The following is a 25,035-nucleotide window of genomic DNA, read 5'->3' on the forward strand; positions in this document are numbered from 1 at the left end:
AGAGGTAGCCTATTTGATGGTCCAGTTAAGAAAGCTGCGTTTAACTTACAGCACTGAGTAAGGTTAGTATGTTACAAACAAAATTAATGAGGGGAGAATGGAGCAACCAACTTTTTATATAAGAAAATAGGATTATTTGAAGAGAAGTAAAAAATCAAATACAAATGATCAAAAATGTCACAATAAAGAAGATTTGAGACAGAAGAAAATGGAAATGAGAGACATTGTGATGTTCAATACTGATTATAAATATTAAATAGAGAAGATATAAAAAATGATATTGATATATATACTATGGCCTGAATGTTTGTGCTCCCTCAAATTTCATATTAAGTGTAAATTAGGTACTAAAACTCATATAGATATGGTATTAGGAGGTGAGGTCTTTGGGAGGTGAAAGAACCTCTTATGTAATTAGTGCACTTATAAAACAGGCCCAGGAAAGCTCCTTTGTTCCTTCCACCTCATGAGGACGCAGGGAGAAGGCATTATCTGTGAGAAAATGGGCCCTCACCAGATGCTGCACATGCCTGCGCCTTGATTTTGGATTTCCCAGCTCCCAGGACTGTGAGAAATACATTTCTGTCGTTTATAAGCCACCCAGTCACCCAGCTGATGTATTTTGTTACAGCAGCTTGACTAGGCTGCAACAATCTGGTAAAAACATAAGAAATTATTTTTATCTCTGAAGGAATTTTTTTTTTTTTTTTGAGACGGAGTCTCACTGTTTCACCCAGGCTGGAGTGCAGTGGCGAGATCTCGCCTCTCTGCAAGCTCCGCCCGCTGGGTTCACGCCATTCTCCTGCCTCAGCCTCCCGAGTAGCTGGGAATACAGGTGCCCGCCACTACCCCTGGCTAATTTTCTGAAGGGACAGACATCCACAAGAGGCTCTCCCCTGACGATGCAGATTTTGTGGATGTCCCCCACACCTACATGCATTCCTTCAGCTTGAGCACTGGTATTTACATGCCCAGGGGCCACATTGACGTCTATCCCAATGGGGGTGACTTCCAGCCAGGCTGTAGACTCAATGATGTCCTGAGATCAATTGCATATGGAAGGGAGTTCCCTCTTTTCTCCTTTGTGTTTGACTCAGTTTATCCCATTTCCTTCTAAATCAGCCAGAGCCTTTAGTGCCGCAGGCACTATTTGTTCATTATTCTCACCTCTCACCACAGTGGCCCTCCAACACTGTGTTTAATGTATATCGTTGTCCTCCAAGACTAACTGACCTAGTCGTTCCTGCTCTGGTTTCTCATGCTTTAAGGTTGCAGTTGTTATTAGTTGTTTTCTTTCTTTCTTTCCTTTTTTTTTTTTTTTTGAGAGAGAGAGTTTTGCTCTTTTTGCCCAGGCTGGAGTGCAATGGTACAATCCTGGCTCACTGCAACCTCCACCTCCCTGGTTCAAATGATTCTCTTGCCTCAGCCTCCCGAGTAGCTGGGACTACAGGCACATGCCACCATGCCCAGCTAATTTTGTATTTTTGGTAGAGATGGGGTTTCACCATGTTGGCCAGGCGGGTTTCAAACTCCTGAGCTCAGGTGATCTTCCCACCTCGGCCTCCCAAAGTGCTGAGTTTACAGGCATGAGCCACTGTGCCTGGCCGATTAATTTCTTTTTATGACAAAAGGAATACACACATTTGTTGAAAGAGAAATCAAGCATTATAGACTTGCATAAAGCAAAAGTGCACTCCCGCTCCCACCTCTACTTCCTCTCTTCAGATGTAGCCAGTATGAGTGCTTTTGCGTGTATCCTTCTAGTCTTCTTTCTTTGCAAATTTATTTGCATTTGCATGCAAATTTTCCCCCAAATCACATTGTTCTGCAACTTTCTTTATTTTTATTTTTTTCAGCTTCATTTTTTTCTGTAATAATATATTATGGATACTCTTTTTCTTTTCTTTTCTTTCTTTAAAACACAGAATCTTTTTTTGTTGCTGTTGTCGTTGTTTTGTTTTTGTTTTTGTTTTGTTTTGAGATAGATTTTCACTCATTGCCCAGGCTGAAGTGCAATGGCACGACCTCGGCTAACTGCAACCTTTGCCTCCCAGGTTCAAGCAATTCTCTTGCATCAGCCTCCCGAGTAGCTGGGATTACAGGCACCCACCACCACACCTGGCTAATCCCAAAGTGCTGGGATTACAGGTGTGAGTCACTGTGCCCGGCCACATCCTCTTTCTTTCTTGAGACAGGGTCTTGCTCTGTCACCCAAGCTGGAGAACAGTGGCACAATCATAGCTCACTGCAGCCTCAACCTCATGGACCCAAATGATCCTCCCACCTCAGCCTCCCAAGTAGCAGAGACCATAGGTGTGCACCATCATGTCTGGCTACATTTTTTATTTTTGTAGAGATGTGATCTCACTATGTTGCCCAGGCTGGTCTCAGACTCCTGAGCTTAAGCCATTTTCTCACCTGGGCCTCTCAAAGTGCTGGGATTACAGGTGTGAGCCACCATGCCTGGCCTTGGTATTCTTAATAATATGTCTTGGAGATTGTTTCATATCATTATATTTAGAGCTACCTCAGTCTTTCAACAACTGCATATAATTTCATTGCATGAATGCATCATAATTTATCTGGCCCTTATAAGTGGACATTTAGGGTTTTAAAAAATCTTTTTCAGTTATGAACAGTGCTACAATGAATGCCTTGTCATATTTTTAAGATGAGTTTTAGAGCCAACGTACTAGAAGATGGAAGGAAGCATGTTTCTCACCCATTCCATTTCAGACTTCATTTTTAGGGGAAATTGTGCTATTTGGAGAACCACATTTGGCTTAGAGGTTCAGGAGTACTTGGATCCTACCCTGGTGTAACTCTTCCCTCCCCTACGTCTGGGCCGATGAGAGATGGAGAAAAAAAGCAAGAACCCTCATTCTTAGAGGGGCTGAAAGCCTAAAGCCGTGCTCTCTGGAGGACACCCCTTCCCCTAAGCCAGGGCTTCTCTTTGACGTTTGGGACTAGATAGACCTTTGTTCTGAGGGCTGTCCCATGCATTGGAGCATGTTTAGTAGCATCTCTGGTCTCGACCCACTAGATACCAGCAGCACCTTCTCCCTAGTTGTGACAGTGTCTCCTGGCTGAGATCTACTGCTCTAACCCAACGTGGACCTCAGAATCGTACCACCCACAGGCTGGCACAGGGCAGGAGCCTGAGGCACCAGAAGTGCTTGGCCCAGAATAGAAGTGGAAGTGAGATGACCAGGCTTAGCACAGCAGGATCAGCCTGTCCTGCCAAAGCAGGCTCATGGAGACAGGGGTACTCCTGAGGGCCCCAAGTGCACAGCCTTTTCATGGTGGTGCCCCCCACCCCGCCCATTGGCAAACGTGGCCCCACGACACCCTGGAATCTATCCAATCATATAGTGACCTCTGCAGGAAGGATGGGTGGGAAGCCTGGGAAGATCTTGAGGCTATATTCATGCATGCGCAGAGTGAACCAATGCACCCGCCGACCACGGGTGGCCTCCATCAGAATGGAGACAGTAGATGTGAACTTTGCTTCCACCTCAGGGTCTAAGGACAAAGCTGCTGGAGCTGGCATTTTTTCCCCCACACTTCTGGATCAGGCTGTTTTTGAGTCCATGATCAGCCTGCATTTCTTTAATTAACTTGAACCAGGGGTGATAGATAATCTATACCCTTTTTCCTTGGATGGTTGGTCTTCACTTTTCCCCTGGTTGGCTCCTAGGAATTATGTAATTTTTGGTATTCATCTGATTTGTTGCTGCGGGACACCAAAAGGGAGGAACTTGGCACTCAGACATCAAGGTGAATGTCACAAACAGAGGCCAGTGGAGGGTGGAGGCTCCCAGGGGAGGCACGGGGTACAGATCACAATGTCAGGCTTAGGCTTTCTGATAAAGCTCCCGGTTGTCTTGTGATGGGGGAGGGGAGAGCTGAAATCAGGATTGTGAGCTGTGACTGAAATATCTGCAGCAGCTCCAGGTAAGAGAGGCCCAAGACCTAGGATGGCAACAAAATCTCCCAAGATCTAGCCAGCCAAGCAAGCCTCTATTTTCTTCATGTTCTTCCCAATCCATAAAGATCACAGCTTTTGCCAGCCATAATCCCCGCCTATAATCGCAGTACTTTGGGAGGCCAAGGCAGGAGGATTGCTTGAGCCCGGGAGTTTGAGACCAACCTGGGTAACATGCGAGACCCCATTTCTACAATAAAAAATACAAAAATTAGCTGGGTGTGGTGGCATGCACGTATAGTCCCAGCTACTCAGGAGGCTGAGGTGGGAAGATTGCTTGAGCCCAGGAGGCAGAGGTTGCAGTGAGCTAGATCACACAACTGCACTCCAGCCTGGGTGGCAGAGTGAGACCCTGTCATAAACAAAAACAAAAATAAAAACAAAGAAAAAAAACCCCACAGCACACAGCTTTTAAAGAGATGGAGTGACAAAGATCACACAACAAAGAGTTAACAAAAGAACTGGGTTGTAGGGCTGGGCAGCAATTGAAGCTGTTTTTCCTCCCAGATGATTGGACGCCTCACCTTTTAGGGATGAGGGGTCCTCAGGGGCAGGGTCTGGGTATGAGTAGGAGAGAAGCCTCCTTCAAAACCAACTTTCAGAGAGTTGGATGCTTTTTCTTTTTGAGATGGAGTTTTGCTCTGTTGCCCAGGCTGCAGTGCAATGGTGTGATCTAGGCTCACTGCAACCTCTGCCTGCTGGGTTCAAGTGATTCTCCTTCCTCAGCCTGCTGAGTAGCTGGGATTACAGACACACCACCACGCCTGGCTAATTTTTTATTTTTAGTAGAGATGGGGTTTCACCATGTTGGTCAGGCTGGTCTCAAACTCCTTACCTCAGATGATCTGCCCGCCTCGGCCTTCCAAAGTACTGGGATTACAGGCATGAGCCACAATGCCCAGCCAGAGTTGGATGCTTTTTGGAGAGGAATGAATTTGGATTAGGCATTCACATTTATTTATGCCCTTACATGTTAAAGAAGGTGAAACTGAGGCCAGGTGCAGTGGCTCACACCTGTAATCCCAGCACTTTGGGAGGCTGAGTCGGGTGGATCACGAGGTCAGGAGATCGAGACCACCCTGGCTAACATGGTGAAACTCCATCTTTACTAAAAATACAAAAAAAATTTAGCCTGGCGTGGTGGTGGGCACCTGTAGTCGCAGCTAATTGGGAGGCTGAGACAGGAGAATGGCGTGAACCCAGGAGGCAGAGCTTACAGTGAGAGGAGATCACGCCACTGCACTCCAGCCTGAGTGACAGAGCAAGGCTCTGTCTCGAAAAAACCAAACAAAACAAAAAACTCAAGCAAATTCGATCTGAGGAAAAGCCCAGTTCTCAGTGATGAGGATTCTGATCTTGACTTTGATATCAACAAATTGGAACAGCAGAGCAAGGTGCAAAGCAAAGGACATGGAAAACCAAGAGAAAAGTCCATAGTAGATGAGAAATTCTTCCAACTCTCTGAAATGGAGGCCTATTTAGAAAACAGAGAAAAAGAAGAGGAACGAAAAGATGATGATGAGGTGGCAGATACTGATTTTTCTGAAGATACTGATTCTGATGAAGATGAAGGGGGACTGTTTGGAAGTAAAAAACTTCAGGTAAAGTTTTGAGAGAGGAGAGAGCACTTTCCTCCTCCTCAAATTAGCTTTTGTTCTGTTTTTCTAGGAGAGATGTAATTGTGGTTAGAAGATTTGAAGCTAAGAAATGTTGTGCTCTATCTTATCAGTTATAAATGAATCTGTACTTCCATTCAGTTTGTGTTCCAGTTGTTCTTATAACAGTTTTATGGTAATGTTTTTAGTTGCCAATTTCACCTAATAACTATTTTTGGTTTGTAGTGTTATTAAGTTAGAAAGTAATGTAGACATACAGTATACACACAAATATATATGCATGTGTTAATGATGTATTTTTCTATTCCTAGTTAATAGTTTTAAAAACTTTTTATTTTTGTCAGATAAAAGTTCCAGAAATATGAAGTACAAAGATTTTTTTGATCCAGTTGAAAGTGATGAAGACATAGCAAGTGATCACGATGATGATCTGGTTCAAACAAGATGATGAAATTGCTGAAGAAGCAGCAGAAGAACTAAGCATTTCTGAAATGTATTTAGAACCATCCTTTACATTGTTAGCTGGAATTGCCCAATCATGTATTGGTACTTGTGGTTTTCACATATGTTTGTTTTAAGAAGTTAGATTCTCTCCTATCAGATATTCTCAAGATAGCCAGAGGAAAGTCTGGATTTAAAGGGACATTAGAGATCATTTAATGAAGAAAAATATTACTGGCAGTAGCAATCAAACCTTTCTTACCAGGAACTTTGATTTGGTTTTGTGCCCAAAATATCCTGTTATTTTTGTGAGATAGGAGGTTTGTATTATAGATTGATGAATAATTTATTTTCTATATATTGGACACTTTTTGTTCTGTTTCTTACATAGCATGTCACTTAAATGATACCTTCTCTTCCTCCATACCTGAATGATTTTGGAAGTTCTGAGCATTTGGTGGCATTAGGCATATAAAAGAAGAACTTTATTAAGGGAAAATATGTTTCCTTTTGTTTTTCTAATGGAAAGCAGTATATTTTTTTTGTAAGAGTTTTGGTAGTGCAGGGATGGAGATGATGACCTGGAAGAAAGTGAAGACAGTAAACAAGGTAAAGAAAGCTGGAAAAGAGTGACCTTTGCTTCACCGGATGATGAGGCAACTGAAGATGCAGGTGTTTTAAATGTAAAGAAAAATTCTGATGAAGATAAATCCTCTTTTCAAAAAAGACAGGAAAAGGTAGTTAGGAATTTGAGGAATTTTTAATATGCTTGACATGATTGTGGAACTCACAGACTACTAACAAATCTTCTCTATTTTTCTTTTTTTTTTTTTTTTTTGAGATGGAGTCTTGCTCTATCACCCAGGCTGGAGTGCAATGGCACGATCTTGGCTCACTGCAGCCTCCGCCTCCTGATTTCAAGTGATTCTCCTTCAGCCTCTTGAGTAGCTGAGATTAGAGGTGCATGCCACCAAGCCTGGCTAATTTTTATATTTTTAGAAGACAAGGGGTTTCACCGTGTTGGCCAGGCTGGTCTTGAACTCCTGACCTCAGGTGATCCTCCTGCCTTGGCCTCCCAAAGTGCTGAGGATACAGGTGTGAGCCACTGTGCCCCAGCCTTCCCTATTTTTCTTGTGGTAACTAGTAACCATCCTTTGAAAACAAATATGTTGGCCAGGTGTGGTGGCTTACACCTGTAATCCTAGCATTTTGGTAGTCTGAAGCAGGAGGATCGCTTGAGCTCAGGAGTTCAAGACCAGCCTGGGCAACATAGTGAGAACTTGTCTCTACAAAAAATACAAAAATTAGTGGGACACGGTGGTGTATGCCTGTAGTCCAGCTACTCAGGTAGCTGAGGCAGGAGGATCACTTCAGCCCAGGAGTTCAGTGCTGCAGTGAGCTATGATCACATCACTCTCTCCAGCCTGGGTGGTGGAGCAAGATCCTGTCTTCAAACAAACAAAGAAACAGAAAACTGAAAATCTTGCTGCTACTCTCTAATGCAAAAGCACAGTATATAGAGTTGCCATATGGAAAGCATGTGATTTGCAAAAATCAGTGCCCGCATTACCCAGCCTATAGCTTTCAACTTGGGGCCTGTGTGTAAAATGATTGTTTCTTTTCTGTCTCCCTTATGTCTTTATATGCATAGCATATCTCTCCTGACAAAGCTGTCCTGAGAACCTCTTCTTGTAACTGTTTTGACTGCTCCGGAGGATGCCGCCTATGTCTTTAAGGTGCTCCACAGATTTTGATGAGTTCCAAATAGTCATAATTTTAATTAATACCATGAAAAAGATATCTTCCAAAGTATGTCATGATTTCAGACAAGTGAAATTTCATTTAATTTTAGTAGATGTAGTCCGGCTCCAATAATTGGGCTATATTATTTATCCAATCTTAAAATTTTATTATAATAAAAATGAGAATCGCGCCAGGCACAGTAGCTCACACTTGTAATTCCAGCACTTTGGGAGGCTGAGGAGGGAGGATTGCTTGAGCCCAGGAGTTCGAGACCAGCCTGGACAACATGGTGAAACCCCATCTCCACTAAAAGTGTAAAAAATTAGCTGAGTGTGGTAGCGTGAGCCTATAGTCTCTGCCACTCGAGAGGCTGATAGGGGATGATCACTTGAGTCCAGGAGTTCAAGGCCACACTGAGCTATGACTGGACTATGGCACTCCAGCCTGGGCAACAGAGCTGGAGAATAAGCAAATAAATGATACCAAGAATATCAAAAGAATTATTTTTAAAATCTGTGAATCTAAGTTAAATTCATCATTGTCAGATTGTCCCTGGAAGATAAATTCTAAAGGAGAAAAAGAAACATAAAGTATCAATGAGATAGTGTCCTCCCATCCTGCTCCTCCCACCCTCCCCCACAAAAAAGAAAGAAAGGTTTGGTTTCGCTATGAAATTATATCAGAGCTTCAAGCAAAGTTTTCAGTAAATCACAAGTAATTTATTGCAATTTCCACATATAAAGAATAAAGTAGAACTTTCAAACTTTTTTCTTTTGAAACTGTTAGAGCATGAAAACCCAAACCTGACAAAGGTACCTGACAAACAGAGCATTAAAACCCACACACTCTCTCATTCATGACTAGTGATGCAAACGTAGCACAGTGGGAAAATTATGCCACACAACCACATGAGCCTTATTCTCTTGAATCACTATTAGAAGATCTGGTATGATTCCTGCTGGCAAGATGTTAAGGAGAGAATACACGGTTCCATCCATATATGTTAGAAAGACCTTTGATAAAATTCAATATTTATTTCTAATTTTTTTTTACTCCTAGTGGATTATAAATACATCTATCCAAAAGCTGCCATCATGCATGATGGGTGAAATTCTAAAAACATCCCTTTAAGATCAGGAATAAGACAAAATGTCCAGTATTACTGTTACCGCTGTTAATTAACATTAACAGTTAATAACCAAATAAGCCAGTGCAGCTACAAAAGATAAAGATAAGAGATTAGGAAAACTGCTGGGAGCAGTGGTTCTCACCTGTAATCCCAGCACTTTGGGAGCTCAGGAGCTCCCAGCACTTGAGCTCAGGAGTTTGAGACCAGCCTGGGCAACATAGTGAGACCTCATCTCTGTAAAAAAAATACAAAATTATCTGGGTGTGTTACATGTGCCTGTGGTCCCAGCTACTTGGGAGTCTGAGGTGAGAGACTGCTTGAGCCTGGGAGGCAGATGTTGCAATGAGCTGAGATTGTGCAGCTGTACTCCAACCTGGGCAACAGAGTGAGACTCTGTCTCAAAAAAAAAAAAAAAAAAAAAAAGATTAGGGATACTAAAATGAAAACACTAGTGTTTGGAGAGAAAACTGAATGGATAAACTGAATTGACATTAGGAAAATAAGAGCATTCTGTAAGATAGCTGAAAAAGCTGGTATTTATACACTGAAGTCATAATTGTTGTCTTTTAGAAGTTAGAGATAATAAGAATTTGAGTTTAGAGTCAAAAGGGTCAACCTCCATCAAATACTAATATTCTAATCAAAGAATTACTTAGGCGGACATGATGGCTCATGCCTGTAATCCGAGCCCTTTGGGAGGCTGAGGCAGGCAGATCACAAGGTCAGGAGATCGAGACCATCCTGGCTAACACGGTGAAACCCCATCTCTACTAAAAATACTAAAAATTAGCCAGGCGTGGTGGTGGGTGCCTGTAGTCCCAGCTACTCAGGAGGCTGAGGCAGGAGAATGGCATGAACCCAGGAGATGGAGCTTGCAGTGAGCCGAGATCACGCCACTGCACTCCAGCCTGGGCGACAGAGTGAGAGACTGTATCTCAAAAACTAAAACAAAAACAAAAACAACAATTACTTAACTTTAGGATGCTCTAATAATCAGAATTGATAGTGGCTTGTGAAGAGATAAATCACTTGAATAGAAGAGAACCCAGAAATAAACCCAAATGCTTCTGGGGGAGTGTAGTATATTATAAACATGACATTTTAAACCAATGAGGAAAAGAAATCATTTGCAGCTCACCCCACCATAGGCAGCAGGAATAGGAAGTCATTGGAAGAATAAAAAGACGGTAAGAACAGAACAGAATTGTAGAACAGTACGTTTCTTGCTTCCCCATTTTTCAAAGTATTTTTTGCTTTTTCACAAATGTAAGTGTAATTTTGTTTTCTAAATGAATACTAATTCTTTTTTCTCTTTCTTAGATGAATGACAAAAATTACATCTTTAGAAAAAGAGTTGTTAGAAAAAAGCCTTGGCTGCGTGTGGGGGAAGTGACAACACAGAAGAGACCAGAGAAGAGCCTCCTGGAGGAGAGCTGCGCTTTGACCATGCTGTCCGGATGGGTGTGGTGCACTCTTCTGCAGTGTTCACTTCTATGCTTTTTCTATGGTCCCATTTCATAGAAAGATTTGGGGTGATGTTTCTTTCCCTCAACTTTTTATTTTAAAAACTTGCAAACACAGAAAAGTTGATAAAATCATGCAGTGAACATATGTATGCTATTCAACTGGATTCACTAGTTAACGTTTTGTCATATTTGTTTTCTCTCTTCCACGTATGGAAGATTGTATATGTGCCCTTCTTCCCCCTGAATGATTTCAAAGTAAGTTGGCAGTATCAGAGCATTTCACTGTTAAGTACTTTTGCAGATATCATCTAAGAACCAGGACATTCTCCTATATAATCACAATGCCATTAATCCACCCAAAAATTTTAACATCAATACACTAATGATATCTAATGTATGGATTATAATCAGCTTTCTGGCAGTAATCTGTTTAGAAGGCTTGCATCCTGTCACTGTCCACCGATTAAATTTTGAACTCTAACTTGAAACCCTGGTCATCTCATTGCCTTCTTTCTTATACCCATTAAATCCAAAGGAGCTCTCATTTTATTTCTACAGAAAAGAGAATGGAAAAGAGGGGAAGAGTCCCTAGTACCTTGGATAAAGTATGAGCACTTACTACCATATGTATTCTAGTTCTGTAGTTTTCAAACTTCAGGGAGCATCTCAAGGCTTATTAAAGCACAGATAGCTGTCCTTCCCCACTCTCTGATTCAGGAGGTGTGAGGCTGGCCCAGGAATTTGCATGTCTAACAAGTTCCCACATGTTGCTGATGCTGAGGGTCTAAGGAATACAATGCGTGAACCCGTGGTTTAGTGGATATCCACCTAATGAATACATGTTGTATTTCCTTTTGCACCTGTGATTACAGAGGAAACACCTTTCAACTGGAAGATATCATTAAACAGAGGATAACAGATCAGGTCAGTAAGAATTAAATTTAACTTAATTGAAATGTCACTCAAAAGTTTAGAAATAATATGACAGGCCAGACACAGTGGCTCATGCCTGTAATCCCAGCACTTTGAGATGCCAAGGCAGATGGATCACTTGAGGTCAGGAGTTCAAGACCAGCCTGTCCAAGATGGGAAAACTCCCTCTCTACTAAAAATAGAAAAATTAGCTGGGCATGGTGGTGCATGCCTATAGTCCCAGGTACTCAGGAGGCTGAGGCAGGGGAATTGCTTGAACTCGGGATATGGAGGTTGCAGTGAGCTGAGATGCGCCACTGCACTCCAACCTGGGCAACAGAGTGAGACTCCATCTCAAAATAAATAAATAAGATAAAAATAAAAATAAAGGGAAGATGGGGCAGCTTTGTGTACTGCATGTCCCGAAAATGGGCTGATTTCTCTCAAGAGGCAGGGATTTAAGCTCTGTAGCCTACATGGGATACATACAGGAGAAAAAAGAAGAAAAAGAAAAGAAATGTAAATATAAATAAATGAAAATAACACTTCTCCATGATTATAAAGGAAATCACATTGTTTTTGTAATAATTTGGATGACAAAATATAAAGAAAAATCTTTAATTTTGCCACTCAAAACATTCCGGTTTGTTGCTTTTCACACTTTTTATGCTACAAACATTTTAAAAAGTAGAATCATAGTACATGGTCTTTTGTCACTTACTATATTTTAAGCATGTTTCTATGGGAGAAATATATCCTGGCATCATCACTTTTAATCGCTGGGTGTATGGTAAGTGAATGATTGCCACCCCAGAGGTGAATTTCCTTCTATATATATTTTAATGGACTCGAGTGAGGATTTTTACACTGAATTCATAGAAGTAGAATTTCTAGAGGAAAATAGTATAAAACAGTTTTAGGATTTTTAAAAGAAATGTTGAAATCATCCTATAGGAAAATTGGTTGGGTTTATACTCCCACCAACAGGGACAGAGCTCCAGGTTCCCCCTTCCATTTGTCATCTTCACTGGTCTTTAAGCAGAAAATCTCATTGTTTTCATTACCTTTCTTTGATTTCTAGCGCTTTTGAATCTTTTTCATTTGCTTATTGGCCATCTTTATTCTTGTGGGAGGTGCCGGTTTCTCCATTGTCCATTTTCTGCTGGAAATCATTCATTTTTTTTTCTGAGTAATTTTAAAGATTTCTTTATAGGCTAAGGATACAAACCTTTAATCTGTCATTGAGGTTACAAAGACCTTCTCCCAGTAAGTAATTTGTCATTTCACTTTATTTATTTATTTTTTGCTAGCAAAGCACCAAAGTCAAATTTCAGTTAATTTTTATCCTGCTGAATGAACACATTTTAACTTAGTGATTTTAGTGGAAACAGGAGCAGGACAGAATGTAATAACTAGATCTTGCTCTGTCACCCTAACTGGAGTGCAGTAGCATGATCATAGCTACTGCAGCCTCAAACTTCTGGGCTCAAGTGATTTTCCCACCTCAGCCTCCCAAGTAGCTCTAGGACTACAGGTGTGTGCCACCAAGCCCAGCTAATTTTTAAATTTCCTTTGTAGAGATATGAATTCACTATGCTGCCCAGGCTGGTCTGGAACTCCTGACTTACCCCACCTTGGCTTGCCAATATGCTGGGAGTAGAGGCGTGAACTACTGCTCCCGGCCAAGAGCTTACTTGTGTTTGCTAGCGAGATTCTTGCTATCTTTTTATATTTGAGGCTTTCGTGCTAGTGCTGAAGTATTACACTCACCATCTGAGGTTTACAGGACTTTTGTTTTAATGTTGAATAGAGGGAACTGTTTAGTTTTGCACCTTTGCAAGTATACAAAATGTGCCTACCAGGACTTTGCTTTATATCCATTGACAAGCAAGAAGTAACACAGTAAAAGTATGCCTGGCTACAGGCTGTGGAAGAATGGAGTATTCTGGTTTAATTCTATTAACTTGGAAGGATGAAGGTGAAAAAAATTCAAAACTTTAATTTCCTGTTGAATGCAATTTGAAAATATAGCCAGTGACTCCACTTTTCTTCTCTAGTAAGTTTGGACATTCAGATCTACATTGCCTTTTATCATAGAATTCCTAGTGCGCTGGAGTCTTATATTGTGAAGATCCTTTTCTAAAACTTTAGATGTAAGAGAATAGAAATGATATTGGATGAGATCAGGCTGGATGAGAACTGATACCTGTAAATATATTTTTTAGATGAAATCTCTGATTGCCACACGTTTTCTTATTGAACTCATAAAAATAAAACACACTGGCTGGAGGGTGGAAGTAGGAAGGAGATTTATGTCTTTTAATTGCATGTCATTGTTTCATATCGAGACAGAACATATAGTATCCCTGGCTTTGGACCTATAGAAGGAAACACATTTTTCTACCTGCTGTATGGCAGAGGTTCCTGAACACCTGGACAGCTTATTGCAGCACGGATTGCTGGGCCCTACTCCAGAGTTTCTGATTCATCAGGTCTAGGGTGGGGCCTGAGAATTTACATTTATAAGAAGTTCCCAGGTGCTCCTGGTCCAGAGACTATATGTTTGAGAGCCACTCTTACATACTAACTGTAAATTGTAGAAGTCTATAAAAAAGCTTAGTTTGGTCTGAGATAAGAAGCACACAGGTAATGGAGCAAATCATGAAAAAGTCAACCCTTGATCCCAGGTAACAAGTAATACACAGTGACAAAACACAATTCTTGGTTTTCATGATTGCAAGTCATAGCCAAGTATCTAGTGAGAAATTCAGTTTCATTTTCAGGGCTTAGAGGCCAGGTGATTCTAGAAAAATAGGATTTAGTGATTAACCTCATGAGAGTGGGAGTTATTTATGTCCTTTTTCTCTCCCCCATCACTTACCATTTAGCCTTACATTAGAAGGGTCCTGTATTTGCTTTAACCCTGTAAAGAACTTTGAGTGCTTATTAAACAGAAAGCTTTGTGTGTGTGTGTGTGTGTGTGTGTGTGTGTGTGTGTGTGTACGTATATATTTAGAGACAGAGTCTCATTCTGTAACCCAGGCTGAAGTGCAGTGGCATGATTTTGTCTCACTGCAACCTCTGCCTCACAGGTTCAAGGGATTCTCCTGCCTCAGCCTCCCAAGTAGCTGGGATTACAGGCACCTGCCACCATGCCCAGCTACTTTTGTATTTTTAGTAGAGACAGGGTTTCATCATGTTGGCCAGTCTGGTCTTGAACTCCTGAATTCGGGTGATCCACCCACCCCAGCCTCCCAAAGTGCTGGGATTACAGGCATGAGCCATCACGCCGGGCTCAAAAGCTTTGTGTTTTTAAAGATATTAGACATGTTTCTTGTTTTTTTTTTTTTTAAACTTAACACTAATGTAGGAGAATAAGAGAAAGTTTTTCTAAAAAAGAGAAAACATTGTGATTACTTTATCTTATTGGAATGTTGGATACTAAAGTCTGCTTTATCAATCATCAAGCACACTATAAAATTTCCATTTTAATAGGATTTGTACCTCAATTGAGGTAATAAAGTTTTAAAGTTTTTCAAGTGAAAGCCAGCCCCGCCCCTCTCCTGGAGTGGGCGGGGACAGCAGTTGCAAGGGCAGCTTTCCTTGTGACAACACAGGTCCTTCATGACACGCTGCTGTCTGGCCACACCTCCTTTTCCTTTCATCTTTCTCATTGGCCAATGGGCTTCAAGCATTAAGGCCACGCCCCTATTCTGCATTCTAGTGCAGCCCTGGTTACGCCTCCTCTGGCTCAGTCACACAGCGACGTAGAGGTGACTGGAGGTGTATAGTTGTCCTCACCTGGATCGTGCTGATGTGGCCCCAACCCCACCTCCCTGACAATCCCCACCTCCCTACCCATCCCCACCTCCCTACCCACCCCCACCTCCCTACCCATCCCCACCTCCCTACCCATCCCCACCTCCCTACCCACCCCCACCTTCCTACCCACCCCCACCTCCCTACACACCCCCACCTCCCTACACACCCCCACCTCCCTACACACCCCCACCTCCCTACACACCCCCACCTCCCTACACACCCCCACCTCCCTACACAGCCCCACCTCCCTACCCACCCCCACCTCCCTACACACCCCCACCTCCCTACCCACCCCGACCTCCCTACCCATCCCGACCTCCCTACCCATCCCAGCCCCCCTACCCACCCCCACCTCCCTACACACCCCCACCTCCCTGCACACCCCCACCTCCCTACCTACCCCCACCTCCCTACACACCCCCACCTCCCTACCCACCCCGACCTCCCTACCCATCCCCACCCCCCTACCCACCCGCACCTCCCTACCCAACCCACGATGTACAAAGAAACCCGACAGAACAAATTGGCCGAGGCCAAGGAAAAGGTAAACGCACCAGCACCCCAACCCAAGTTGAGGCTCCCTCTGACAGCCGAACTGCTGCCAGTCTGTGCCACTCCCGAGGCACACCGGGCTGGGCCCCCCCCAGTACCTCTGGGATCCCCACACCAAAATCTTGTCAGTCAGCCCAACCCCCACATGAGTCCTGCCCCTGCCCTGCCTGGCACCCCAGGGTGACTTTGAGCAGGTGACTCCCGGGGCTTCCAACTCCATACTCTGCCCTTACCTCCTGCTACCCCAAACCCGACCTCCCTGGGCTCTTTGGGCTCACATCTCCAAGGACCTGGGTGCCCCAGAACCTGCCCTCACCAGTTGCCACAGGGTGACTTTGGGGACGTGACTCCTGGGGCTCCTTGTTCCTTACTTGGCCCTCACCTCCTGCCGCCCCAAGCCTGACCTCCCGGGGCTCTTTGGGGTCACATCTCCAAGGATCTGGGTCCCAATTTTGTGACCCCCCTCCCCAGTCTCAAAGCGGCAACTTGGGCATTGCACTCATGTGTTCCCCCCACCCCCGCCACTGCACCGAGGAGTGGAATGTAGTGATGTCACAGTCCCTCTACAAACTGTCATTACTACCACGAGACCGGCCTTTGGTCTTAGGACCCAGTCCCCTAAGTGTTCTTGCCCACTTCTGTTTCCTCTGGTTGCAGCACAGGTTTCCAGCTGGAAGGGGAATGGGGACCATGGGACCTAGAAGAGAGAGGTTTCAGGCTGTCTGACTTCCTTGCCACAGACGTTGACAGTGTGAAAAGCCTACACCTCCCCCATGAGCTCCACATGTTGACAGTGTCTCTGGGTGGCAATGGGAGAACGGGTTGGGTTGGATTTTCTCCCAGGCTTCTACTCTCCAGAGAGACTTTAACATTTTTTCTGAGTTCTGCACCTCAGATTTGAATTCTCCATTGTTCTGGGACCAGAGTGCCCCTCAGTCACTGGTTTCTGGAGTGAGATCTGCTTATCTTCTGTGGAACAGATCTTGGGAAACTGGACTTGACAGCTTGAGTCTTCCTCATCTCATCTCAACCTGGGGTACTTTGAGTGCCACAGGATAAATATGGGGCATCTTTCTGAAGCATCAGTTTCCCTTGATTCTATTGAGAGATGAAACATTAATGTACTTAGGGATGAAAGTCACATAGATTTATAAGAGTATACAAAACTTCTCTCTGAAATGAGGCTTGGGTTGTCCTCTTTCTGCTAAATTCCCGGATTTAACAGAAAGGCTGCCTTCTGCCATGAGGATACATTGATGTAAAGGTTTGAGAGGTACTGGTGTACTTCTTAACACTAACAGACGTGTGAGGGTGTACAGTTCCTGCCTACTTAATATTTGCTTTTCTACCTCTGCCTCTGGTTTTGGTCCCTGGCAGCTGCTGATTTGTGGCAAAATCCCAGAGCTCAGAGTCAGAAAACTGAGTTTAAGTTCCATTACTGCCTTTTTTTTCAGCCATGGTATCAATCTCTCTCAGTCACTAAGTGATTGTGACAACATTTCCTACAGTTGGTGGCATTAAATCAGATGGTCTATAAGAGTATTTAGTATAAACTGTAAAGCAGGATGTGACTGTAGGAGCTTGTAGTTCTCATGAGTATCACTGCTCTTCCTTTCCACAGTTGAGAGACCATCATGCCCAGACCAACCCTAGTGTTGGTGCAGGAGCAAGCGACACCAAAAAGAAGAAAATAAATAATGGCACTAACTCTGAGACAACCACTTCTGATGGTTGCCACTCACCTGAGAATGTGAGTCTTGGCTGGCCAGGCTCCGGGGGACAGCGGGCCCAAGGGGTGGTGGAGGGTAATTGTTAAGATTGTGGAAGAACTGCCAGGTACTGGTTAAGAATTCTGGATTTGAATCCTACCTCTCCATCTGCTAGGGATATGATTTAGGGCAAATTGCTTGAGCTCTTTGGGCCTCTCTTTTCACATCTGTAAAACAGGAGTGGTATTGTTTTACTTGTATTTGTGAAGTTTAAATGAGATTTGTCATTGTGTTTTTATGTTAATCCCTAGTCCAGGGCCTGCTGTAAACTCTCCTTCTTGGGCTTGCATTTGCTGAGGTAGAGTTAGAGAGTATCAGAGGTTTCTGTTAGCTCTGAGAGCCTGACAGTTAAAGGCCCACTAGAATGGAAATCTCAGGGCCAAGGACTCCTGTCTGCCTTTTCTAACCTCTATCCCCACTGTGAGGAACTGTCCCTGGCTCGTATGTGCTCAATGTTTGCTGAATGAATCCACCTTTCTAAATCACAAGCTGGCAGAAGGGTGGGCTTTTCTCACACTCCATCTCTGAAGGTTTCTGTTACTGTCTTTTCAAGAGAATCTAGTTTCAGACTTTGAGTTCCGTGGCTGTGGGCAAAAACCAACAAAGACCCAAATCCTTCTTCTTTGGGAGTTGAGGAGAGTTTACCAGTTTGTGTTCCCATTGGGTCTGAGAACTGTGCCTTTTAAATCCATTCCTGACCCCTGCCTACTGCTTCCTGGCCTGGGGAATAGAGTCAAGGAGGCCACCCTCAGTCACCTTCCTTTGACTCTCCCCACAGAAACAACAGAACCGAGCTCAGCTGGAAGAAGTAACGCGATTTCTTTGTTTGCTCATGACATGACCGCTGGGTTTGGGGGCACTCAGATGTAGAGGCCCCAGTCTCATCTCCCCCACTCCTAGCCTGGGGAAGAAGGCTCACCCCCCTTATTCCACCCCATCCCCACAGGGTCCCTGATGAACTGGTCCCATGGGTGGGCCTGTCCTGGGGCAGTGGTGCCATTCTGGGGGCATGTCTCTTGCTGTGCCATCTCTGCCTCCTCCTAGCAAGAGCTCTGTCTTCCTCTTTCTATAGGAAAAGAAGGCAAACTACCAACATCAGGAAGCTCTAAGGAGGGAGCTAGAGGTGAGTGGAGGGTGTGAAGTTCCCTCCTGTCCTCTGGGGAATGTTTCTTTGCTTCTCTTTCAGCATTTGCTTGTCTTTTCTCCCAAAGGCCCAGGTTCATACCATACGAATCCTTACATGTCAGAAAACCGAGCTTCAGACGGCACTCTATTACAGCCAGCAAGCTCTCAAACAGTTGGAAGGTGGGAATCTGGCACCCCATCATCCTTGAACCTGGCACTTTGACAGGCCTTTAGGGGGAGTCCTTTGGGCCACATCTGAATGTCTCTCATTCCAGGAGAGGCCAGGGATCTGATCGGCCGCCTGCATGATTCATGGAAGTTTGCAGGAGAGTTAGAGCAGGCTCTCTCTGCCGTCACTACACAGAAGGAGAAGGCGGATAAGGTGAGTCCAACCACTGCCCCATACACTGGGAGCCCAGCTTCGCAGATGGAGGAGTGAGCCTAAAGTTCCCTTCTGTAGGATGGAGGTGTCCTGCCCTGAAGGCAGCATTGCCATTTCTTGCTGCTTTTGTGTGTGGTTGTTAGAGGCAGACTGGGGCTGAGTGGGCTGCTGCAGATGAGCTGGGGAGCATTGTGGGGAGTGAGCACTGGACATAGAACTCAGAGGCCAAGTGCCCGCCCTGCCCATCCTTGGCTGTGGCCTTGGCCAAGTCCTAAGTGGCGGTTAGGGTACTTTTACCATAAAGGTACAGAAGAGTATCTTGAGTATGTTATTATTTGTGTGGAGAGAGGGAGCAGGTATATATGTGTGTGTGTGTACATATTATGGTAATATACATAAAACATGTTTGTAAGGATTCATAAAAAAAACTCAGGATAGAGGCACAGTGTGGGGGGGAGATATTTCCCTTCTGGACTTTCTGAGTTTTGGACTATGCGAACGTATCACCCTTTCAAAAATTCGACAAAGGATTAATTTCCTCCTTCTTAACTGTGCCCCTACCTCCAGCGAAAGAATGGGCTTAGAGAATCAGATATACCTGGGTGTTGAAATCCCAGCTGTAGGTGATCTTAGGCAGCACTTAACCTTTAATACCACATGTTTTTCATCTACACAATAGAGATAATAATGGTAACCATCTCCTATGGAGGTTATGAGGATTAAATAGGATTATTAGCATAGTGCCTGGTGAAGCACTCAATAAAGGTTCCAACAGTGGTAGTAATAAGAATAATAACAATAGCAATATTATCTGATCTCTCTGGGCCCCTGTTAGCCAGCCCTAAATTCAGTCTCTTTCCCTGTCCCTTCCACCTTCACTGAGTTCTTTGAAAAACAAATGAGGGCCGGGTGCTCTTGCTTATGCCTGTAATGCCAGCACTTTGGGAGGCCGAGGTGGGTGGGTCACCTGAGGTCAGGAGTTCAAGACTAGACTGACCAACATGAAGAAACTCCATCTCTACTAAAAATACAAAATTAGCCGGGTGTGGTGGCACACGCCTGTAATCCCAGCTACTCGGGAAGCTGAGGCAGGAGAATCACTTGGACCCAGGAGGGGGAGGTTGTGGTGAGCCGAGATTATGCCATTGCACTCCAGTCAGGGTAGCAAGAATGAAACTCTGCCAAAACAAACAAACAAACAAACAAATGAAAAACAAATGAGACCATGGGCTTGGAAATGCCTTGAGAACATGTCAGGTGTGATTGAGAGTGAGGGAGTGTTACTGTGGAGTAGTCACAGTAGCTGTTGTTCCTGGTCGTCCAGCTACTCCTCTGCCTGCTCTGTCTTGACTTAACCTTTCTCTATTTGCAGTACATCGAGGAGTTAACAAAGGAGAGGGACACCCTGAGTCTGGAACTGTACAGGAACACGTAGGATGGGGGAAGGTGGAATGGGAGGTCTGGGGGCCCTTAGCGTGGGTGGTGTGCTGGGAGGTGGGGGGTACAGGTGAGCATGGGGAGAGGCTCCTACAGGTTTTCATGTGTGCACAGGGAAGCTCTAGTTCCGGCTGTGCCACTGACTCATGGGGTAGCCTCAGGCAACTCATGTCTTCTCTCTGGCCTGCCACCTGTGACCTTTAATTCCTGGGGTCCCTTCCAGTGCCACGGTTCTGTGGTTGTGGGCTGAAAGTAGAGGGTTGATCACCAAAGCGGTCCTTTCTGTTCTTCGTTCATTCCTTTCTCTACTGCCTCTGGCCATAGCATAACCGATGAGGAGCTGAAGGAGAAAAATGCCAAACTACAAGAAAAACTTCGACTTGTAGAATCTGAAAAGTCTGAGATCCAGCTCAACGTAAAGGAGCTAAAAAGGAAGCTGGAGAGGGCCAAGCTCCTGCTGCCACAGGTGAGCGGCTGCAGCCCCGGGGGTTGTGGGAGCCCCACCCAGCTGGGACCATGGTCTAGGGATCATGCAGGGTATGGGGAGGCTCCCGCCAAGAGCTGGAAAATTTGGGTTCCTGTTCTGGTCCCACCATAGAATCCTCTAGAGTGTGCTAAAAATGTACAAATTGGGGCCCTGCCTGGGGAATCAGAATCTCAGAGTTAGTGCTTAAAATATTTTTTTAAAGGATACTGGATGAAAACCATTATTTTATAGATTACATTTATTTATTTATTTATTTTGAGTTGGAGTCTCACTCTTTTGCCCAGGCCAGAGTGCAGTGGCACAATCTTGGCTCACTGCAAGCTCCGTCCCCCGGGTTCACGCCATGCTCCTGCCTCAGCCTCCCAAGTAGCTGGGACTACAGGTGCCTGCCACCACACCCGGCTAATTTTTTGTATTTTTAGTAGAGACGGGGTTTCACCGTGTTAACCGGGATGGTCTCCATCTCCTGACCTCGTGATCCACCCACCTCAGCCTCCCAAAGTGCTGGGATTACAGGCATGAGCCCCCGTGCCTGGCCTATAGATTACATTTATATGGCTAGCTCATGAGTCTGTTTCCTTCTGAGGTTCAAACCAACACTTTCACTATTCCAGCAGCAGCTGCAGGCGGAGGCTGACCACCTGGGTAAGGAGCTGCAGAGTGTGTCAGCAAAGCTCCAAGCCCAGGTGGAAGAGAACGAGTTGTGGAACCGCCTGAACCAGCAACAGGAGGAGAAGATGTGGAGCCAGGAGGAGAAGATACAGGAGCGGGAGGAGAAGATACGGGAGCGGGAGGAGAAGATACAAGAGCAGGAGGAGAAGATACGGGAGCAGGAGGAGAAGATGCGGAGGCAGGAGGAGATGATGCGAGAGAAGGAGGAGAAGATACGGGAGCTGGAGGAGAAGATACATGAGCAGGAAAAGATATGGGAGGAGGAGGAGAAGAGGCAGGAGCAGGAGAAGATATGCGAGCAGGAGAAGAGGCAGGAGCAGGAGGAGAAGATGTGGAGGCAGGAGGAGAAGATACACAAGCAGGAGGAGAAGATACAGGAGCAGGAGGAGAAGATGTGGAGGCAGGAGGAGAAGATGCATGAGCAGGAGAAGATATGGGAGGAGGAGAAGAGGCAGGAGCAGGAGGAGAAGATGTGGAGGCAGGAGGAGAAGATACGGGAGCAGGAGGAGATGTGGAGGCAGAAGGAGAAGATGCACCAGCAGGAGGAGAAGATACGGGAGCAGGAGGAGAAGATGTGGAGGCAGGAGGAGAAGATATGGGAGCAGGAGAAGAAGATGTGGAGGCAGGAGGAGAAGATACGGGAGCAGGAGGAGAAGATGGGGAGGCAGGAGGAGAAGATACGGGAGCAGGAAGAGAAGATGCACGAGCAGGAGGAGAAGATGTGGAGGCAGGAGGAGAAGATGCACGAGCAGGAGAAGATACGGGAGGAGGAGAAGAGGCAGGAGCAGGAGGAGAAGATATGGAGGCAGGAGGAGAAGATACGGGAGCAGGAGAAGATGTGGAGGCAGAAGGAGAAGATGCACGAGCAGGAGGAAAAGATACGGGAGCAGGAGGAGAAGATGTGGAGGCAGGAGGAGAAGGTGCAGAAGCAGAAAGATACGATGCAAGAGCAGGAGGAGAAGATACGTGAGCAGGAGGAGATGATGCAGGAACAGGAGGAGAAGATGCGGAGGCAGGAGGAGAAGATGTGGGAGCAGGAAGTGAGGCTGCGGCACCAGGAGGAGAAGATGCAGGAACTGGAGGTGAGGCTGCAGGAGCTGGAGGAGAGGCTGGGGGAGCTGGGGCGGAAGGCCGAGCTCTGGGGGGAGCAGACGAAGGTGCGTGGAAACCCTCGAGATCATACAGAACGACCTCACCACAACTTAGCAGATGGTGGTTGGCTCCCTCTGCTTTTCCACCAGTCTGTGGCCTACAGTTTAAATGGTGGGAAGAAGGGTGTGAGATTTGAGGCTGGGGAGGGAGGCATGGGCCTCTAGGCAAGGGAGGTAGTCATTTAGGCCTGGAGGAAGGGGCCAGGGCAAGGGGCCTGGGCAGGCGACAGAGCCCCGCAGTGCCCTCGCCACCCTGTTTATGGGCCCAGAATCTGGAAGCCAGCCACTACCTACCCTGACGCCTATCCTGCAGGTGGAGCTGAAGAGCCAAGAGGCTCAGAGTCTGCAGCAGCAGCGAGACCATTACCTGGGTCACCTGCAGCAGTGTGTGGCCACCTATCAGCAGCTGGCCTCTGAGAAGGAGGCACTGCCCAGCTGCAGCAGCAGGAAGCTCAGGGCGAAGCGGTGGCCGAGGTGGCCCACCAAGAGTTGCAGGAGACCCGGTTGAGGGAGGTGATGAGGGCGGGGCCCCAAGCGGGATGACCTGGCAACCTCCGTGCCTTCTCACTCTCTTTCCTGGCCCCTTAGGAGCACCTGGAAGCTGCCATCTACCGAGCAGATGACAAGAACGCACAAACAATAAACATGTAAAAGCCGGCAGCAAGGCCTGGAGAAGAGTAAGCTGCCACGTGACTGTTTAGAATAGAGTCTGAGCACAAACCTGAAAAAAAACATTTATTTATTTTAAATTGTGGCAAAATACTAGCCAGGCACGGTGGCTCATGCCTGTAATCCCAGCAACTTGGGAGACCGAGGTGAATGGATGACCTGAGGTTAGGGGTTCAAGACCAGCCTGGCCAATACAAAAATTAGCCGGGCATGGTGGCGCGTGCCTGTAATCCCAGCTACTTGGGAGGCTGAGGCAGGAGAATCGCTTGAACCTGCGAGGCAGACGTTGCAGTGAGCTGAGATCGTGCCACTGCACTCAAGCCTGGGTGACAGAGCGAGACTCCGTCTCAAAAAAAAAAAAAAAGTTCTTCCTTACATGTATGTTTCTATTGTGTTTTTTCTTGGTCTTTCTCGTTTAGTCTTGTGTTGTCTTATGGCATTCCTAATAAACTTTGTTCTGCCTCCAGAGAGTATTGACTTTGACTTTATGGCACACAACTGGAGTAAGGGCACATCGCCTTCATCTAGTTTGGGACTAAGCTGGTTCAAAGCAAGTTTTAGGTTTTATGATGGCTGGTCTATGTTTTATTCATTTGGACTCCTAGGGGTGGCCCTTCCAGGGTCCCCACCGAGGTCCCATCTCCTTCCTGGGACCCAAATTCTCATTAGATCATTTCAGCCCTGTGAGAGTGCCAAACATTCAGGTAGGCTCTCCAGCCCCTTAAGTACTACTTCATACTCAGTTTCTTAGCCTCTTAGCCCTCTACTGTTGACCAATCACCAAATGTGGGAAAAGCACCACAGACTGTCAGGGTCACCTCCTAGGCATGGTCACTCAAGTTCTGGCTGAGGTTTTCAGTTACCTTTCAACAATTGTTTTTGATTGGGGGCAGGGCACACTTTTGTCCAGTTTTTCTAACTGCTCTTGTGGGGAGGCGAATCTGTCACAAGCTCCTCTGCCTTTAGTGAAAGTTGAAAACCTCCATCTGTCCTTTTTTTGTTGTTTTTGAGATGGAGTCTCGCTCTGTTGCCCAGGTGCTAGTGCGGTGGCACGATCTCTGCTCACTGTAACTTCTGCCTCCTGGGTTCAAGCAATTCTCCTGCCTCAGCTTCCCAAGTAGCTGGGATTACAGGCGTGTGCCACCATGCCTGGCTAATTTTTTTGTATACCTTTAATAGAGACAGGATTTCACCATGTTTTCCAGGCTGGTCTCGAGCTCCTGACTCAGGTGATGTACCTGCCTCAGCCTCCGAAAGTGCTGGGATTACAAGTGTGAGCCACTGCGTCCAGCCCATCTGTCTTTTAAAAAAATGTTTTTAATTGGAGGTATAATTTATATTCAGTGAAATGCACAGATCTGGTTTACATTTTGATGAGTTTTAACTCATTTAACATTACCCATGGAACCTACCTCCTTTGAAGATACAGAGTATTTCTATCATCCAGAAAGTGTTCCTGTGCTTTCATCCTGTCCGGCACTCCCCCAGCAGCTGATGAACATGCTGAGGATATTGGTACTGGATTCTGGCCACCCCAAAAGAGCTGCTTTGAGAAGGTTTACCCAGCACTAAATCCCTGCCTGCTCTCTCAAAATTTCCATCTTTAAGGTGGTTGTACCTATAACCCTCCCTCATCAACTCAATAGATAAACAAACCCTGAAAAATAAACTCCCCTT

At 45.4% G+C, this 25,035-nt stretch overlaps 1 protein-coding gene across 3 annotated transcripts; it reads left to right on the plus strand.

Moving 5' to 3' along the window:
• Positions 1 to 14,993: 14,993 nt before the first annotated feature.
• Positions 14,994 to 23,824, plus strand: LOC129050311 (golgin subfamily A member 6-like protein 26). Of its 3 annotated transcripts, none has more exons than XM_054532197.1 (10): positions 14,994 to 15,658; positions 17,288 to 17,416; positions 18,214 to 18,243; positions 18,508 to 18,558; positions 18,647 to 18,740; positions 18,836 to 18,942; positions 20,315 to 20,373; positions 20,704 to 20,845; positions 21,481 to 22,620; positions 23,278 to 23,824. In XM_054532197.1, the coding sequence occupies exons 1-10, from the start codon at positions 15,107 to 15,109 to the stop codon at positions 23,338 to 23,340; spliced, it is 2,367 nt and encodes a 788-aa protein (XP_054388172.1). In that variant the 5' UTR covers positions 14,994 to 15,106; the 3' UTR covers positions 23,341 to 23,824. The 3 variants fall into 3 exon arrangements, with proteins under 3 accessions (XP_054388172.1, XP_054388173.1, XP_054388174.1); XM_054532198.1 differs by having other exon boundaries at positions 21,484 to 22,620; XM_054532199.1 differs by lacking the exon at positions 18,214 to 18,243.
• Positions 23,825 to 25,035: the final 1,211 nt, after the last annotated feature.

The sequence above is a fragment of the Pongo abelii genome, chromosome 16, assembly GCF_028885655.2.
Source record: "Pongo abelii isolate AG06213 chromosome 16, NHGRI_mPonAbe1-v2.0_pri, whole genome shotgun sequence".
Lineage (NCBI taxonomy): Eukaryota > Metazoa > Chordata > Mammalia > Primates > Hominidae > Pongo > Pongo abelii.